This window comes from Oryzias latipes, chromosome 13, assembly GCF_053564925.1.
Source record: "Oryzias latipes strain Hd-rR chromosome 13, Olatipes_Hd-rR_3.1".
In the NCBI taxonomy this organism is placed as follows: domain Eukaryota; kingdom Metazoa; phylum Chordata; class Actinopteri; order Beloniformes; family Adrianichthyidae; genus Oryzias; species Oryzias latipes.
The window spans coordinates 13061654-13082302 of record NC_136249.1 but is presented as its reverse complement, the minus strand read 5'-3'; the positions used below and the strand labels follow the sequence as shown (position 1 = coordinate 13082302).

At 39.0% G+C, this 20649-nt stretch overlaps 1 protein-coding gene across 16 annotated transcripts in view; it reads right to left on the bottom strand.

The window, feature by feature from the left end:
- mecom (MDS1 and EVI1 complex locus) overlaps nucleotides 1–17256 on the bottom strand; it is a 155502-nt gene extending 138246 nt beyond the window's left edge. For all 16 annotated transcript variants that reach the window (XM_011482816.4, XM_011482822.4, XM_011482818.4 and 13 more), the window contains exon 1: nucleotides 16850–17256. In XM_011482816.4, the coding sequence (XP_011481118.1) occupies nucleotides 16850–16886 (37 nt within the window). In that variant the 5' untranslated portion in view covers nucleotides 16887–17256. The remainder of the gene's footprint in view (nucleotides 1–16849) is intronic.
- Nucleotides 17257–20649: the final 3393 nt, after the last annotated feature.

Sequence of the window (20649 nt, the reverse complement as noted above, 5' to 3'; positions counted from 1 at the left end):
TGTCTTCATTACTTTGCTTTTCAGTAACCTTTCTTCCCCCTTTTCTTCCCTTCACTTCCCTCCCTCTGCTCTCTGATGCCAGCATAAAACTTACCAAAAGTTTTCACTGGAGCTGGGTAATGAGGCAGACCTTTGACCTTGCATTGATGACTTCCATACCTGTGCATGTGCAGGAATACGTGCCATTGTGTACATGTGCTGGTGTGCCTGCAGCTGGTGGCTGAAAGCGACATGACTAATGAGAGCTCGGGAGAGAAATAATAGGTTGGAGTTGCAACACAAAAAAGGCACAAGTGCATAGGATGAGGAAGAATAAATGACAGGCTGCTGATAAGGCAGGAGCAAAGTAAAAAGGACAACATGCGAAATGCACCTCAAAAAAATTCAGAATAAAATTAAAAAAAAACAGTGTAGCTTTACTTTGCTTTGCTTTGGATAAAAAAATGTATTCAACTACTTTTTTTTTTACAATAGCTGGACTCTAGATCTAAGAGCTTTTTGAATGGTCTGAACTTTGCCCAATACCACAAAAAAAAAAAACTAAAACTGAAAAAAAAGGTTTTCTTTCCACTCTATACATAGATAGACAGACAAACTCATTGCCTTTGTCAAGCGATCCTACCATTTACTGTACATAAGGACCGAGTGAGTGTAATGTAACCCATAGAAAATGGGTTCCAGCTCCAAAGAAATCAAATCAGTTTAGTTACCATTTTTACACAGTACGGGCGCCGCCATGTTGGAGCCGGATTGATTGGTCCAAAATCTGTCAACAAAACGTTTTAAATGTTGGATGTGGGGGCCAGCAGGCACAACATAATTTTATTAAGGCATCTGATTGGCTAGTTTATAAATTAAATAACTTGGACTACACAAAAAGGAAATGACTCAGTGATAGCTGTTTATTTAAAAATAGAATCTATGGGATTTTGGCTATTTTCCACCCCGCAGGCATTTCCTATATAGAACATCAAAATGTTTCGTCTCCCATAGAAAATGGCTTACTTTTGAGTTTTATAAAGTCAAGTTCAACTGGTCGCTATTTTTTTTTTACGGATGTGGCCATGTTGGAACCAGACAATGTCAGTCGGTAAGCAGTAATCGATCTGAATCAGGTTCAATCAATATTTCTATGGCAACCACTCTCGCCAATCAGGAGAGAGCTTGTTGGAAGGCCACACTCCAACCACTTGAAAGCAGATTTGGAAGAATCTGCCAACTAAAGAATGTTGGACGTGAGACGTCATACTCTTCTTGAGACACGTTTTTGACCAGTTTATAACTTAGTTAACAAGCACCTAAGGAAAAAATATAATGAAAAGAAATATTATTATCAGGAACATGTTAAAAAGGGATGCAGAGCAAGAATGGTTATTCTGACAAATAGGATGACTAAGTAATAGCTCAATGGAAGTCTAGAGATATTAGCGTCTTGGAACTAGCAAGCACTTCCTTTTTGGAACGCCAAGGGGGAGGGTTCCTCCCAAAACTTCACATGATGAAAAAAGGTACTGTCTACTTTAACCCTAAGCACATTATTTGTGTTTTATTTATACTCCAATGTTGTTAATGTTCTCATAATTTCAAACTTTTACCAGATGACTAAAGTAAGGAAAAGCCTGCTGGCATTTCAGCTTCTCTGCACTCTATATCAGGAAAAACCAATAAGGTGAGTGGAAGTCCACATAAAGTGATGAAGGTCATCAAGTCTGCTGGTCTAATATCTAAACCGTCTCTATTCAGTACAAGTATTACATCAGTCTTGACCTTTTCTAGCCACAATACATCTCCATGCGGCAGAAACATTTAGAAGACAAAGAACAGAAGTTCTTCTTTACATGAAATATACCAAAGCTCAGTTTTCCTGTATCCAGTTTTGATGGTAGCCGTCTGTAACTTCTACAAAAACAATTCCAACTGTTTTTGCACTGAAAATGAATTCAACCAAAAAATGATTTAAATTGATCCAGACAGAGATTGCCTGTTTTTGTTGGGCTAACATTCAGCTCTCTGCGCTATAAACTGGGTGACATTTCACTCCTGAAATCTGAGTCTGGGTTAAACTGAAAAATGTTAAAGTCTGGACCTCAAGAGCTAGGTGTGAAAGCAGGCATAGTGTTTGTTTAAAGGTTTAAATGTTCTTGGAGCAAATGTAGTAAACATTAGTGTTGTAGCCAGTGCAGACTGCAATGAGCAATGAGCTGCAGTCCTAGTGCTAAGACTTCAGAAGAAAAGTAAAACGGACCAACATTTATTTGTAAAAAATTGGCTTTAGTCACTTCAAACCATGACAGATGAGTATTTGCAGCTAAAAAAATTTTTTAATTAAAAATAAACATTTCCTCTCTCTTTAAAATAACTCACACACTTCCAAAAATAAAAGATATAAAAGAAAAAATAGAAGCTTGCAACAATCTACTCTGCAACAAAAACCAGACGTTGTGGAGCACCGCTACGTTTGAATGTCTGGCAGTGCCCGCCTACAACTGTCGCACTGAGGTCAAAGGTCATCACGTGTAGACAGAGCAGAGCTTCATAATTATACATGATAAATGTAATCACACACAGGAAGCATTCTCCTAACAATTTACCAGCTTAACCTTGTCAGATGTTCCATGATGCAGGGAAATCTGTGTTGCAGTTTTGTGTTGTGGTGTATTTGTGTATTTGTTCAGGTCATTGAAGTAATTTTGAATCAATAATGTGCAAAATAATACATTTATTCCTAACAGCAATATTTTAACTTGTTGAAAAAGTTCTTGTATAGGCAAGATCGCTAACCAAAGACTAAAAAAAGGAAAACCATAAAGTCAATTAGCAGCCATGTTTAGATAATGATGCTATCATGGTCCAAAGAGATCCCTTCAGTGAACCTTGAGCTCCTGCAGGATCAGATCAGTCTTTTAATGGCTGACTGCAACCAGAAGGTCTCGACCCACTGACATGAAACATGGCGCCAAGACAGAAGCAAGACTGATGGACAAATAGACAGATAGACACTCAGACAGACATCCTGTCTCAAGCCACATATAGATACAACAATTAAGTAAGGTCTGGTCATTTTCATTTCACTGACCTCTGTTCCTCCCCTCCCACACATACAGAGACAAATTACTACTGCTGTTGGATTTGGCCAACAATTCCAACGCAGACAAACATGGAGTGTGAAGGCTCAGACAACGGACATTAATCATACCTGTATTTGATCTGTGGGGGCCTGGGCAAGCTGACGATGTGACAGCAAGCATGCACCCCAAGTCTCTGAGCCCCAGCAGGGCTGAAATGGGTCACTTGATTTGAAAGGCAGCTGGATTTTGGAGCAAGCGGTTTTAGCCCTTAGCGAATTGGAAAATGTATCCATTCATAAAGGATGAAAAATGATCAACGTGACCACATTAACTAATTTACAATTAATGCCCATTTACTTTACAGGGTAAATCCAAATTTTCTAAGCAGCTATATACTTTGAGCCACAAGAAAAAAAAGCAGAATTTAAGGTTGGGGGTGTGGTGGTTGAATAAAACACAAGTATTTTAACTTTAGCGCTAGATTGCAACCTCTCAAGATGAGATTTCAAAAATCTTCCCAAGTCATTTGTGTTAATCTTTTGTTTTCAACATTCATCTTGTGTCACGGCAAGAAAGTAGGTGTAATTTGCAGTCCATTTATCAGATCTTTTTATTTATTTTTTACAAAGACTTCAATAACAGGCAAAAAGCACATCATGAATAGTAATGAAATATCGCTTGCTTAGGTACAAATATCTCTTTTCATGAGAGTGAGCTGGCTTTACAATATTATATCCCCTCAGGCTGTTTTCTCATATGTACTAAAACATATTAAATGGTATGTTCTTAAAAACAATTAGCGTTTAAAAAAAAAGGAATGTGACCATTGATTTTCAAGTAGATTTTTAGTTCATGACCTAATTATTTACAAATGAGTCTACACATTTTTAGGGTATGAAAAAGGCGGCTCTTCTTTTAAAAGTGATAGCAACCAATTGTTCAGTCTGATTAATTGATTTCAAGAATTAAAATATTGAATACTACAGTAAAAAATGAATAAAAAAGATGTATGTAACACATTTCTTATATAAAGTAATACATTGATTTAAAAACAAAGAAAAAAAGTAGTGAAGGCGATCAAAGGTAATGCTTGTTTTCTTGATTGTGTAATTACTCATAATGCTGTAATTCATATACACGCGTCACATTAGATTAATTTAAATAATCGTTATCAATTAGTGTAATCAAAGAAGCAAATTTAAGTAATCCCACCCTTTTTTAATAATTTCTTTACATATACAGTACAGACCAAAAGTTTGGACACACCTTCCCATTCATTTTAATGAGAAGGTGTGTCCAAACTTTGGGTCTGTACTATATATACATACGTATTACCATAATCCCGGTCTTATCAAATAAAGTGTTAATTATTTATTAAGTAACAACTTGGAGTGCTTATCAATTATTCTCTGAAAACATGTAGAGTTAGACGTGAGAGCTGTCTGCTACTGTTAAGATATGATGGTTTAAAGTGGTTCATAGCACTGAAAAAGATGATTTCTTTGTATACAGTCTGTAATATAAGTATTTCTTTGAAGATGAACTAAAAGGTAATGAAAGCCATGATTATTTTTATTTTTTTGGATTCACATGGCATAAATCCATGAAAATTCCTGTCATGTAGTGTGTTCTTCAGTAAGGTGGACGGTGAGCACAAAACCACACTTCCAAAAATGCATGGGACAAATTCTCTGGAGTGCTGAGAATATTGTCATGTCACAGTCAGAAACGTCTTTCAAAGTTTCCAGCTTTGTAATTGCATGGATTCGATTCACACTTTGTTTCTCTGCTTTTTAAAGCCTGTTTCAAAACCCTAGAGGTAGCAAGTCTCTGGGACTAAGCAAAATCCAAATTGCATTAACACTGAAAAAAAGCGTTACATCAAAACCAGCCGGGCCCTGTGGCCCAGGACACCTGTAATGGAGTTTCGCTTTTTCACAGACGCAGGAACACTTAAACTTCTGTTGTGCGAAAGCTTTACATGCCTCTTCCTGCGAAGGAAATATGCTGCAGCAACTGATCAAATCAGGCCAAACAAATTATATTTGTCAAGAGTGGGATCAAATGTTAGCACCCACAACAAACATATTAGCAGCTTGATCCATAAAGAATACTCTTGGCAGGGCAGTACTATTGGATTAACAAAGTAACAGTGAATACGAGAAAAATATGTTCAGAAATCGAAACTGACTTCTTTTTGCTGCTTTTTCATTGCTGTGCTGCAGCTCTGTACACAGAGGAAGAAGCAATCACTTACAAAGAAATGTTTGGGTTACATCGGAGTATGCTGCATGCCCGTCTTAACACAACGAATTGAAACCACCATTGACTCTTGAACACAAGAAATCTATATCCATTTTGGGAAAAGTAGATATTTCACTGGTTTGTTATTCAAATAAACAAAGGCAGGGATGACTGTGAGGTATTTGTGAGTCAAGTCATGTGGGAGAGAGAAAGCGGGAGACCAAAGGGGCCTGACTGTCTGACAGACAGCCAGGCAGATGGACACAAACTTGGCATCAGGGAATATGATTCTGCCAGAGAGTGATCCATAAAGACTGTGTGGGGTTAAAGGGCACCCCGTCTGTAATGAGTCATCATCACTCAGTGGTGTCCGCGCTGAGATGACCTATGTGCACGCATGCGCAGAACGAAATCATTGTCAGGCGCTGAGAGCCAGTGGGGGCTACTGAGAGATAGTCCCAAGTAAACAGCCAGTTCTCCGATTCTAGGCCTCAAGGGACAGCAAAAAAAAAAAAAAAATCTTCATGTTTTTTATAAGACCACAGGCCAAATACTATCACGCTTAATGTCAATTAATCCCCTCTTCAAAGTTTTTTTTAAACCTCAGAAGAAACATGACAGGAGAGTGAAAACGGTATTCCCCGTGTGGAGCTCTTTCTGCTCCACAGTGGCTGTGTTTGACTTCTGGAGGCTTGGGAAACACTGCTGGATGAATTGCGCCTTAAGACTGTTTCTATGGAAACATAGTAGGCAGGAGAAGCTATTTAAATTGTGGTGATTTAAAAAATGTTTTAAATTTTATTTAGCCAGTTACTTTCACCACTACACAGTCTGAACTGACCACTAAAGGGCAGCACAGACTGCCAACACTGTGCATATGGAATCCACAAAACAGTCCACGTCAGTGATCCCCAACCTTTTTTAGGCCACGAACTAGTTTAACGTCGGACAACATTTTCATGGATTGTTCTGTACACGGCTGAAGTCTCATTTATATGTTTATCTTTTTTAGCTTCCAGTTTCCCTTAACTTTTCAGGGTAAAATTTCTCTTCATCCTCTTTAAAACATCTGCATCTGCTTTAAACTTAATTTGTTCACTAGAAATATGCAGGAACAATTAAAATGTGACATAGATTTTCCCCTTAACCTGTAACAGTCAAAGTTGAAATTAAATCATTGGAAGCCAAGTTCAGCCTCATTCGACCTTAAAGGTGTGACGCACAAACACACGCACACCACACACAAACATGCAGTTTTCTTTCATTTTGAAGTCAAAGGCTTTTCTTCTGTTTCGTTGTTTGATCCTTACTTCAAAAATGAACTTTGAAATTATATTTGGCGTTTATTTTGCTAGTTAGGGAGTTTTCATTTTAGCAGTCGGCGCAGCCGCTTTAAGAAAGTAGCGATTGTATTTTTGACACAGGACTGAGCAAATTGACATGCATCAAGACTGAGTCAGATGTGGCGGAAAGAATCCAGGAGTTTTCCAAAAATAAAACTTCCTTCAGATTCAGGTTATAAATAGAACGTTAAAACATTTTTTTCTGCAGTCTGGTACCAACCGGCCTGGGGTTTGGGGGCTGCTGGTCTAAATGACCAAGCTGCATTCTCAGTCTAGCTTCTACGGGAGGGGTTGTTTCTTTGTACATGCCATGTTTTCTCTTTTGCAACATAGGACGATAATCTCTACGTCTTGACAGCTGACAGGCTCTCTGTCATCCACTCCACATCCAAGAACTGACCTTCAGCAGGATAACTATTATTATCCTGCCATACCTTTCCTCTCCCTTCATCCTTACATTTCCATCTCACCCCTCCTCACCCCACATCTTTCCCAACTGTACCTCCCTCCACTTCTCTTCCACTTTTTGCCCAGCCTTTGTCATTGATCGCTGATGCGATCTGCTGCGTCCGTGCTCAGTAATGGCAGGCGCTGGTAACCATCCGGCTGATCCTGTCGGCCCCCTCGCAGATTGAACTGTCAGATGGCAGCGATTGATGGTTGGTCAGAGAGACAGACACAGACTCACACCTGCAATGTCCAACCCTGTGCTGCTCTGTCAGTCCTCTGTCCTATCGTTCTTCTGTCCACTTGGATACACAAAGGTCCATATCTGTAGGAATGCTGACTCCAAGTTTCTCATCACACTAAGTGTCACGTGGATCCATATGCTTATGCTTACAATAGTGAAAATGATGGGATTGTTCTGCTGCAAATCAAGGAATGAGAGAAACTGATTACAGCTGCAAGAAATGCTAATAAAAAAAGAGTCTGAAGGTTTTTGAGTTTTAAAGACTTTTTTTCCCTACATTTTTTAGAAATAGTGCAATTCTTTTTTCAAATGTGGCCAATAATTCTAACTCATCAAATACACTAACCTAAAATAAATATGACGATACATATGATCCTCTCTATCTGTAAAAATAGAAGTCATACATTCTTTAATACTCCCTAAAGACAAACTCTGATGAAAACCCTGTTGTTTGTGTTTTTGACGTGTTCTTATCATATTTTTCTGATGATAAAGGATTTATATAAGGAAAATTAAGCTTAGAATTGCATAGCTAAGTATTTCTTAATTCAAATTGTTGTGATTTAGAAGCAGAAAAAAAATGCAGTTTGAAAAAGAGGTTATTTGCTGGGTAGGCCAAAAACTCTTTGCTCCCCTCCAATCTGATGCATCCACTGGATCCAGCTGGATTCTGGCTTCAAACTGTACAGCTGGATAGCTCCAATATTGCTTGCCATTTTTGTATCACCAGTAATGTTAGGTTGATGTTGTGAGGAGCTATAAGCTACACAGAGAGGGTGTAAACAAAGGGAATGGAAATCATGGGAAAGCCTACACCATGTCAGTGGTCCCGCCCACAAATTAGAGGCAAAAATCTAATGAACTCTGGCTGCTCTACTGAAACTATGTCCTAGAAATCGACAAAGATTATTTTTTTGTGCGAAAATCATAATTGAAAAACTGCTGGGAACGCTTTTACAATAGATCAAAAGATGACCGGTGTGGGCTTTACAATATGCTATAGTAAATCTGAGCAAGAGAATAACAATAAAAGTCTGACATGCTGATGTCTGCTGTTTTTTTTTTTTCCTTTGCACAGTTTGAGATGAGTGGGGTGTTTGGTCTGGTCTCGCTCTGTCTGCCTGTTGGGAGGTGCGCTCCAGGCCCACGCAGTTGTCCCATGTTGTACTTGGCCGGCTGTCTGCGAACTGTCAGCGCAATATCTCCTTACACTGATGAAGGGCAAGTTTCCAAACCATTCCCCAAACTTTTGTTCTCTTGTTCCAGCAGAAACAGAGGCTTCTTCCCCAAGATGGCAGCTCCTTAAAATGATGATGATGGGCAAAAAGGTCCAGATTTATTGAGATCAGAAAGAATAATAATGATGACCTTTACATCTTTTAATGATACTCCTTTTATTAAATCAACTGGCTTTCTGTCCAAAAATAACAGTTTGTTTCACAGCTATACCTCATTTTTGGTTCTATACCCCCCTTGTGCTGACCAGTCGCTCTCTGATGAAATCCATTGATGAAACTTTCACCGTACTTCATCTTATAGTTAAAACAAGCAGTAATGAGTGAAGCCTAGCATTTGATATCATTGTTGCTTTTCCCATAATAATTATTTCTGTATGCGTTAGGAAGAGCCAAGGATCTTGTTTCTAATACTTTACATTTGTGTTTTAAAATTGAATCAAACATTGATTTTTTCTCAAGTCACTCAAATAATTTTTTTTAACGTTTAGTGGTTTGGCTAAACAAAACATATTCAAAAGAATATGAATATTCCCTAATGATTATTTAATGTATTCCTTTATAACAAAATATAGTAATACAACATATTTAGTTTGATTATTTCAAACTAAAACACTTTAACAGGAGCAATTAAATATTTTGAGTGAAAGTAAGATGAAACAAAAAAGATGAATTAACTGAGTAAAACTGAAAATGTTATATCGTGCAAAAAGAAAAAAAGATGAGAGGGAAAGAAAAAGTAAAATTTAAGGAACAATGTTTCTGTGTGGAGAGAACGTGAATTTCAGGCCAGCAGGGGTTTGGTGTGATGTGTAAAACAGAGATAAAATCGATTAGCTTGTCCACTGACCCGGTGAGCAGAGGGGTCCCCAATCGCCCTAAACTTGCCAAAGGCTTGACAGAGATGTCCGAAATTCTCAGTCCCTTGGGGTTGCCGATGTAGACAGCGAGGTGAACAAAGTGGTGGCCTCCTGTCAAACTAAGGCACTCCAGCACCAACAAAACAACAGAGCAGGCTGCAATGCTTCACTGCTTCGTCATTTCACAGGGGACAAAAGATATGTGGAGCAAACAGCTGAAAGAACATGTTGTGAAAAAAAAGGAGATGGTGCTCCTGATCCTCTAAGACTTGGAGTTTTGTAGTGTGAGATGATTAAGAATCAAAGTTAGAAAAGGAGGCTTTTAAACCCCTTGAGGTTTCTTACATCAGGGAATGTGGGTTGAATTTATTTTCCAGTAAAGAAGTAAAACATTTCACTTATTTTTTCTTTTCAAGTAGATACTAAATTAAGGATCTTTTGGAGCCACTGTGATTTGATCAATATTTTATCAATATGTGTCAAGGAGTTAAAGACGCACTCCAATAGAAATAGTGTTTTGAGTGTTTTTAACATGTTCTTGTAGCATTTATCTGAAGCTAGAGGACATATACAAAGAAAATTAAGATTAAAATAGCATTTCTGAGTATTTTTTTATTCAAATAGAAGTTAATCAGGATCCAACAAAAAAAAATGCTGTTGGAAACAGCCTGTAGCACTGACGTGGATGCTGCAGTCGGCGGCAACAAGCTCCAAGCTACTAGCTCCTCTTCATTCCAGTTCATCCACTTGTAGACAAATATATCCATATATGTCTTCAATTTTTTCCCGCCTGGGCTGGTAACTGGCGCAAACTGTATGGCTCGATGGCTTTGATACTGGTCACCATTTTTACTGCACCAGTAATGTTATGTTGGGGCTGTAAGGGGGTGTATAGCAGGAGAGAGTGTAAACAAAGGGATGATGGAAAATGAGGGCAAGCTAACTCCCCACCGACACAACTCAGAGGTTAAATTCTAATAAATTACTATTGCTCTTCAAAAACTCGGTTCTTAAAAATGACATTTAAAAAAACAACAACAGCATAATTATAATCAAAAGACTGCTGGGAACTCACATAAAATAGATCAAAAGATGATTGAAATGGACTTTTATGATCTTTATAACATATAAATTATGAAGTTGACAGATGTAACGGTTTGTCAGTTCACTAAGAAAGTGTGAAATGTTGCCTGTCAAACCACTGGTGACATTTCAAACTCAGAAACATCAAATATTATTAAACTTCTGAAACATTTAGGGACTGACTGAGTGATTTCATCAACAGCCCCAACTCACGCATTTCCAGACACTGTCAAATAGTTCTTGGAAAATTCATCTTGGTGAATTTTTGACACCTGTGGACAGGCTTTTGTAACCTTGCTTTATCACTTTTCGGATACCTTTCCTCCTGTGATTTCCTCCGTCACTAGATGAGGGGCACTTCTTTGATTTCTGGCTCATTGTAGCCTATCTGACCTTGGAGGTCATGGAGTGGAAAGAATTGTATGTGTCACCATTAAGCTCTTCTCCGTGTTAGAATAATATTCGGCTTTTAGGATGCTAACGCTAATCAAAACAGGACATCCTGAGGAGGGCTGCGCGCTCTCTTCCCTCACTGGCTTCTTAATGTTTTTTTTGTTTTGGACGACCGACAATCCCAGGAAGCTGTGAGGAGGGTTCATCAAAGCTCCAAGTGGGGGGCCCTGGCTGCAAGAGCATTGGAATGTGGCGGGGAAAGGAATCTCTACTGTCCTATTGTTCCCTTGTTTCCTGTGTCTCATCACATGCCGGCACGTCCAGTTCATTTACAGGTAAGCGGCGGTAATCAGCCTTGCATACTTTTCCATAGCTGCATTCTTTCCTCTGCCGCAAACCTGGCTGAACACCAGGACTTGTACGCACACACAGCACAGGTTCTTCAGATAATCACACACAAATAGGGGAAGTTATCAAGACAGATCTGTGAGGACAGGGATGTGGTGTTTCCTATCCTCAGACAAGGAGTTGGAAGTGAAAGCGTAAGGTGAACATTGAAGGTGTGCGAGCCCTGATGTTAAGACATTAACCCCACAGGAGCAGGATGAGAATAGAGATTATACTATGACAATTAGTAGAAAAGAAGAATCGTTTAATCTTTAATCTACCTGAGTTTAAAGTTTCAGCACTGAGCAAGAAAGGTTCCACTAAGTGGAAGAAGCTGTGAACATCATCAGCAAGACTTCAGCTTTAATCACATCTCCTCCCTTCTCCACTCCCATCCTGCAGAGGTGAGAGGTCACCTCATAATGACCATCAGGATAGCGACGCACATGTAGGTGTGTGTGCAGGGTGAAGGATAAAAGGTGCACAGGAACCACATAAACATTAGCCACAAACCCGTGTGTCCTTTCATCTGATCACATCCCATCTGTCTAGCCCTTCCCTTCCACCTCTTTTTTTTTTGGTTTGTTAGCCCATTCTAAGTGACTGCGCTCTATTGCACTGTCCCTCTCCAACTCCTTCCACTGCTCCACCCGGGAGATCCCCCAGCAGCCCTGGAACACGCTGTTATCACCACATTCACAAAACAATTGTTGGGTAATTCCTGTTTATAGCTGTGCTCTCCCTTCAGTGTGTGAGCGCTGTTCTCTCCATCAATCCTCCGCTGCGGCCGTTTAAAGGCCAAGCCGAGCAGGTCCTTCAGCAAATCTGCAGGCGCTGAAAGTTTTCTTCAAACTATTACATCTAACATGGCCATTAAAAACTGCACTTCTGAAATATAAAAAGAACAAAAATCGAAAGATAACTACACGATGATAAAACTAAAAAACATATAAAAGGTCAAGAAACATGCGGAACATATAATGCTACAAATAAAGTTGACTGCAATGAAATAAACTCAAACTACATACATTCAAAGTGACTTAAGTAAATTTAAAGTTGTTAGCTGTTGTGAGATAATAGGCCAGAAGGCTACCACTCAGACCAGCGAAAGATTAGAATATGAAAATGTAAAATCTCGTGTCAAATGATGATAATTGCAATGTCTCTTCATTATTTAAACCCACTCCAATTAAAATAGTGTTTTCTGAGTTTTTAACATCTTCTTATGGCATTTACTAAATTTTAAAGGACATATATAAAGAAAAATAAGCTTAAAATTGAATTTCTGAACATGTCTTTATTCAAATTCTTGCGAATCAGGAGCAGACAAAAACTGCAGTTGCAGAAAGCCTGTGGTTGTGACATAGCTGCTATAGTCGGTGGGCCACAATCTCCTTGTTCCACTCCATTCTGATGCATTGCAGACATATAGATCCATGTACGTCTTTGTTTTCCTCTTCCGAGCTGGCATCTGGCTTCAATATGGCTGGATAACTCAGACATAGCTTGCCATTTTTGTGGCATTGCTAATGTTAGATTGGATGTGTGAGGGGCTGTAAGCTATGGTGGGAGAGGGTGTACACAAAAGGATGTTGGGAAATGAGTGGAGGCCTACTCCCCCCAAATGGCTCTGCCCATACTCGGGCAAATCTTGAATGAACCACTCTGTAGAAACTATGTCCTAGAAAACGTCACTGTTTTTTAAAAATTATTATTTTGGCTAAAAAAAGCCTAAAGACCACTGGAAATGCTTATACTGGACTGGGAATATAAACAATTAATGATTTACCTGGACGAAAAAAAAATATTTTATTTAAACAGTTTTCTAAACAGTTTACTTTTAGGGGCTATGATTAAGAGGTATTTGAGACATTTTGCCTTTTTAAATCAGAAATCATTTAGTGTCATTGTTACACAAGAAGCTTGTGACAATGAAAATCCCGGTGCTCTCCAGCTGTTTGGGCTATATAAATAAAGTCGTATTCATTTATGGAATAAAAGATAAAAACAATAGAAGAATTTGTGGAACTATGGATACATATATATATATATATATATATATATATACCTACATACATGTATTGCACATAACCGTTATTCCACTTTCTGGACTTTCTAAATTCATTTTTGTCATAATCAGAATGACGTGTCTTGGTTTCATGTTACACCTTAAATCAACCTTAAGACAAATAAACTGAATGGATATTGTATTAATAACTGTCTGATATATCAGTGACATCAGTTGCCATCAGTTTGATGATAACTTCTAATAAGACAGTTCCCAGTCCAGCAGGATGTCAATGTTAAGCGCAAACATCTAAAGCTGCACACTGTGGCTGACCAAAAAAAGACACACTCACCTCCCTCCTACACAAACACACACAATCTACAAAATAATGCTTAGCTTGGGACCACTCTGTTGATAATGACCTCAGCCTTGGCACCGCTCTGGGCTTGACCAGACTGCCGACAGACTGGAGGCTTTTGTGTGGACTCCCTATCGGTAACTCCATGACCTTTAAGGGGGAAGAAGAAAGCAGAAATGCCTTTTCTTATTTAGAAGGGGGTAAGGCTTGGTCATTGTTCTGCACTGGTGCAGTTTCCCTGTGGTAAACACATAGTGGTTCCCAGGCTTGACATGCTGCTGCCCCCTCCCACCCTCCTCCTCCCACTATTGCCATCCATCCTTTGGTGTTCCCACACTGCCCTGTCTGGGTCATTGCATCAGCACCCGTCTCGTAACACACAAGTCAGCACACACACATTTTATCTTCAGAATCTTAATAGAAATAAATGCATTGCCTTATGAATTATGAAATCCCTGTCTTAAATTATGGGTTGTAAAAAATAAGGGATTGGAGTATCAAAGGGGGAGTAAATAAAGGAGAGAAGCCCTGGGGGAAAAAGCCTGTGAGGGGGACCCCTGTCAGGAGGCCTAGATGCTCCCTGGTTGCATTGGGACAGGGGCCATCCTTCAAGTGGGTGACAACAGGGCCTAAACAAACCACTAACCTCATCAGCTCTCTGTTTACAGCTGCAGGACTGAATCCTGGACGACTCATTAACATCAGAGACCTTCCAGAGGAGCCGTTTGTGCGCGTGAGTGTGTGCGAAAAAAAGAGAGATCAGGGTTCATTTAAAAGAGGATGTGGGGTCACAATAAAAGTACTTTCCAAATGAACCAAATGCTTCAGCTCTTTTCTTTTTAGTTAAGAAGTTATTGAATATAAAACGGTATGAAAATGTAACATGTTTTCACCTGTGATTAATCTTTTTCTTTTAAAAAAAATGTTTATTGTAGTTATATTCAGTTAGAAAATGATGTAAATTATCATTTTTTTCTATTATTATTTTTAAGAAATCATCAAAGCAGGGACATTTGTGCACGGAATTTTTGACACCGACTAGTGCGCACGCAAAGACTGGCGCTCCGGGACAACAAGGGGCCGTTTAATGGACTCTCTATTTCACTTTCCTCGCGCCGGCCGGCTCCCTCTCACCTCTCAAATGGGCCGATCTATTAAGCGTTTTAATGAGCTCCGCCAGACAAACGCGAGATGCATGGCCCATTGCACAATGTAGAGAGAGGACAGCGCACTTCTCAGCTCCGGAATGAGGGGCGCTGACGACGGACACGAGACACTGAGGCGCGAGATGACCCCCCCCCCCCCCCTTCTCCCCACACACAAAGCGCGCTTTCTGACACGCGCGCCTGTTTGCGCGCAATTTCTCGCGTGCCAAGCAGGGAAGAAAGTGATGGTCTATATACCTCAGGCAGGTGTTTAAACGGGAGAAAATGCATAAAATAACTGTCAAATGGGGGTATAAACTGGATCAGTGATTGCTTTACTGACGACATTTAAAATAATTTAAATGGATGGTGCCATTTTAATCCATTAATACAGCCATGGAAAATTAAGAAGTGAGTATTAATATATTGGCAACGTTTTTTTTCTCTTTTATGAAGACAAAAACTGCAAACCAAAGGTTGGAGCAGCAAAGTTCCTCTGCCTTGTTTGTCTGCGGCCTGTGCTCTTTGCCTAAACGCAGAAGTTTCTGCGGTGGACCGCATTACATCTGGACGTGCGGACTAATCAGTCAGCCTCCATCAATCACGCTTACGTTTCCCACCTCGCCATCACCTCCTCCATTACACGCAACCTCTCTTTCTCTCTTTTAATCACACCGATGTTCTGCCAGGAGGCAGCCACACACTGAACGCATTTACCAGCAGAGCCCTTATGAGGGGTCTGGGAATTTAAATATTCACTGTTGACACTGTGCAGACCTGGCTGGGGGCCAGGGTGGGCCCGCTTCTTCGGGGGCCCAAAAACATCCCCGTAGTCTGACTTTTAGATGTAGATATTCCTTTTCAAACATTCTCACTAATAATCTTGAAATGCACGTGGGAATTCTGCACGTGCACATGTGGGAATAAGGAACTCCCCTTCTTCCATTTAATGGGTGAAAACTTCATGCTTTTATCCATATTATTCTAATAAAAAGGTGGAATGAACACATTTCTTTTTCTTAATGACAGAGGTAATGTATTGTCGTTTGATTGTTAAAACATTCAAATTGGATATGGAGCTGAAAAACTTGTGCGGTTGCGCGGAAACTCCTTTCCATCTTTCTCTGCGACATTTGCAGGCCTCCATATCTTATTAATTAAGAAAAAAAGTTAATTAAAAGTTAAAAGTACTGACTTGCAACAGTAAAGGTGATACACCAATTAAATTATATATGTGAAATTTCAAAGAAAAAAATAAAAGCTTAATTGAAACAATTTTGAAAAATCACAGTGGCGGAAAAAAGCAATCCTTTTATCTCCTTAGATTAAGCTGATTGGATGCCAGTCATTAAGCTGATTAAACGACATGAGCACAACTTTATTAATAGAATTGATAAATTGGGTTATTTCCCCAAATAAAAAAAACTGCCAACTAGGAAATATCCAATTAAACTTTACATTTTTGGACAAAACAAGCATCCATCAGAGTTTGTGATTTTTTTTAACCACATAATCAAAAAGCGGAACGTCTGTGAGGATTCAAATTCAAAAAAGTAAAAATTAAGTAAAATTCCCCTTCGTTTGCATGCCGGTGTTGCCCTCCTCAGTCTTGTTTTTCAAGTTTCCCCGGACACCGGGGTGACCGCGCGCGCGCAGCGCCAACAGCAGCAGGCAGCAGCTGAACTGTAACTGCCGCTGCTCTGGACACGGGATTTAAACTTGCAAAACGCTACGTAACGCTGCAGCGCCCACTACATGCAAAGCGTAATTCCTAAAGTAGCGGACGCCCTGCAGAAAGTTCCCTCCGACGCTCCCCCTAACTTTAAACTTCAGTCTTCTTGCAAGCGCGCTGAAATCTGGCTGTATTTTTTTTTCCTCAAACGCACTTATTTTGAGGAGATGAAAATAAGGATTACGCTCGTTTTATCGCAAAATCAAACAGTTTCAAACTCCTGTAAGACGAGGTGATAGCCGCGACAGTCAATAGGTATGAAAGATGTTTTCAAAGAAAAAAGAAAGGGATGTTGCACCTACTCGTGGTCAGTTTCCTCGCCCTGCCTTTGGACCTCATGTTGTCAGTCTCTCGGTGTGGCTTTGTTTGGATTTTTCTTGAATCTTTTCCCTTTTTTCTTCCCTTTTTTTGGTTTTTCTCTGTCCTTTTTCTCTGGGTTTCTCAATCCAAACGCGCTATCTCTCCAGCATTGTCAGTCTGGATACCTTCGCACATGCGCACAGCCTGAAATCTGCAACTGCCACAAAAAAAAGGGAAAAAAAAGTTTGGGACGATTTATCACTTTGATAATAACCTGATCTGGTCAGGATGGAGGATCGTCTCGGACATCTCGTTTGGTGATAGATTTTCAAAAAGCAGCTGGGGAGGCGAAGGAAGCGGAGTACACTGCAAAAAGTGACAGAAGCAGTTCTCCTCATAAAGCAGCTCCAAAAGCTTTATCTTTCTGGAAGCCTCTTTCGCACCTTTGACAAGGAAAGAGGAAATCAATATGTCCACAAACATAACAATAATAATTCATCGCTTTTGATGAAACCTATCACTTTAATTTCTTTAATGATTGATTTCCTGCACAAAATCTGACTAATTTAGAGGATTTTTTTGAAAAGAGCGAAAAGGTTTAAACACTTTTTGTAGTGGTTTTGACTCGGAAAACGTTAATTATAACCAAGCCAACCTTTTTAAATCAAGTCACATTAATCAATGCTCACTTAATTACCCCCACAAAATCCAGCTATTATAGGGGTTTCATTTGAATTGTAATCAGACCACTGAAACACTGGAAACAGATGAGCAGGTTTGCCCCTTCTCCACCGCTTCTCCACCCGACTGACAGCTTTAATATGAATTCAATATTTTTCTTCTCTTTTTTTCCAACAATTATTAAAACATGAAGTGCTTTGCATTTATGCTTGATTCCTTTCTGGATTCCATCACTTAATAAATGCCGCAGGACTTGAATAGGATATTTTTGTCTTTGACAGGAGAGCAGATCCATTCGTAGATAATGGAAATTCATCCAAACCTTCATCTTTTCGAGTGAAATCATAATTTATTTTGGTTTTCTGTAAGCTAAAAAAAATATGCATGGCTTTCAGACATTTAAAATAAAAAGAGGGGAACATAATGTACATTTGATGTTTTTAAAGTTGTGATTATTTAGAAACTTGACGCACTGGTGCTGTTTTCTTCTCTGGGGCATCCACGGCGGATAATTTAAGTAATTGGTCATTAATTCGGTCCGTGGGAGATCACGCTGACCTCGCATATGAACTCTTTAAAGCGTCGTGAACCATCGATTCCGAAGTGTGTGAGGATTGACTGAAGTCATGACATCATTCCATGCGAAACACAGCGAAAGGGAGGGCGCGTGCGCCAATTGCGCACTTTCCTTACTTTTACATTTAGTTTTCCGGTAGAGGAACCGCAAAGTAATGTCTAACTGGTGCTTACTTTTTAAAATAATGTGTAATCAGAATATCTTTCAAAAGTGGATGCACCACAATTCCAAGAGAACGCACTTTTATGGCCAAAAAGGCGCTTGAATCTAGAGACTTGAGGGAGGTTAATACTAATGCTTTATTGTTCTTGTACCTCCCCTTACCTCTGCCATAATGACATAAATGCTGCTATTAAATGGGTTGTGCCTAAACCCCCGACCGTGCGCGCCTTGGGACGTGGCGCGCAGGATGTGCGCACAAACGCACGCTGGTGGAGAGAGACGGAGGGAGGGAGAGGCTGGGGTGCGCAGACAGTCAACGATCAATTAGGACCAATCGAGACAGTTTTCGTTCACTACAATAACTCATTCCCCTTTTTGGTGTTTTTTTCTCCTCCTGACGCTCATTATGAATACATTTGGAGATTAGCTGAAGCTGACGACACCACAGATCCGTGCACTTCCACTTTTGCTTCTGGTTATTACATTTAAAAAAAAGTAAACCCCGCAGATGAACAGTAAAACCTCTCCACGCCTGTTTGCACTTGCTGTAAAATCCTTTTTTACCGCGTCAACCTCGAACGCGGCATTTATGCAGCCGCAGATGTGCGGAGCGCATTTCACTGGTTCACAAAGGCGCATTTGGCTGCAAGGAGTTAAAAACTAACACGCTCTGTGCACTGGGCTGTGGAGGCAGACTAGAAGTGAAAAGGTAGCCTCTGGCGCAAGGAAATTACCAGGGCCCGCGTGACCTTTGAGTTAGGTAATCAATCAACTGATCAACAGGGAAATTTATTACCGCTTTGTCCCGAAAAACCTGTTTGTTGAAGCAATATCAAGCATCTGCAAAGGCGGACATATCTCATCTTCTGTATGATAATAATAGCAACAATGATAATAATAATAATAATAATAATAATAATAATAATAATAATAATAATAATAATAATAATAATAATAATAATAATAATAATAATAATAAATTAAGGCAAATTCAAATAATTGCAATGAAATAGATCCAAATGAATATCCAGCTACTTAATTATGATTAATTCATCGTAAAAATTAAAAATAAAGGAAATCCGCGTGGAGAATGATACGCTCAATCAAACGCAACAGCAGTTAATACGCTTGAACGATGCTCTGTAGGAGATCTCCCTTCATCTTCGCTCGGAGATGAGTTGATAACAACGCACAGTTAAAATCAGTTCTTTACAATCTACTTAAATTGCGCATGCGGATTTTTTTCAGCAAATATTTAATATTCAACTTCTGAGATAACGCTTTTATTTTAGGTGTCTTCATTGGTAATAATCGATTATCTTTTTGAATATTTTTTTTGTAGCAATTCTGGTTTTAAACGAAAAAATTAATAAATAAATACAAATAAAAACAAATAAAACATCTGAACTTGGAAACAGTTAGAATTTGATGCATTGACGATGGAACATGGCCTGCATGTAAAAATCAAAATATCAACTAAAAAAAAAAAAAAAAAAAAACACAAAAAACTTTCGCAAATCTAAGCAAGCTACAGTCAATAATACCTTGTCCATTATTCGATTTTTTTTCCAAACACAATTATTTTATTATTTTCTTCACTTTTTTGATTGAATAAATGTTACTGTAGCAAAATTTGGTTTCATAACTTTATAAAAATAAGGGCGGAGTGAACCCTATCCGCCACCAAACCGTCTTTTTGGAAACTGTCAAACGTACTTATCAAATATTAGATAATTTGTCAAAAAGAGATGTACAGCAATACAACCACAAACCATTTTGAAATATGTTACTTTTTAACAATGTTAGTAAGTAAAATAATTGCTAATTTCCTTAATAATACTAAAACAACACAAAGCCACATTCTATTTCTCCCCTCTTCTAATTCATGAATGTTTCATTCTAAATAGAAACGCCGCAAAAGGTTGAAAATTCTTTAGACACTATCGCCCTCTGCTGGATGTTCGCACGCAGTGTTTGAGTTATCAAACAGCTGCTGCAGCATTTATGAATGAATTCAGCCGTATTTTTGGCGATTCAATGATTAAAAAAAATACTATAAAAATACTATAAAAAAAACTTCTATAAACAGTTTTTCCAGTGGGGACATAATTTGGTTTCACACTTCATTGCAGTAAAGAGCATTTAAACAGCTGCTCGTGAGGAAGAGGGATGTCTTCCTCAGACAATTTGTGAAAGTAGTATTGATAGGGCTGTTGTTGACTTTGCTGCCTGGGAGGTTCCTCCATCCAACACACACAAATATTCACTGTTAGATACAAATCAGTCTTATACTGATGATTCCCTTTCTTCGAACATCAACAACAGAGATTTAAAAAGTAATCAATGAAAAAGTCATTCAGCTTTATTTATTTTCATTTCCAG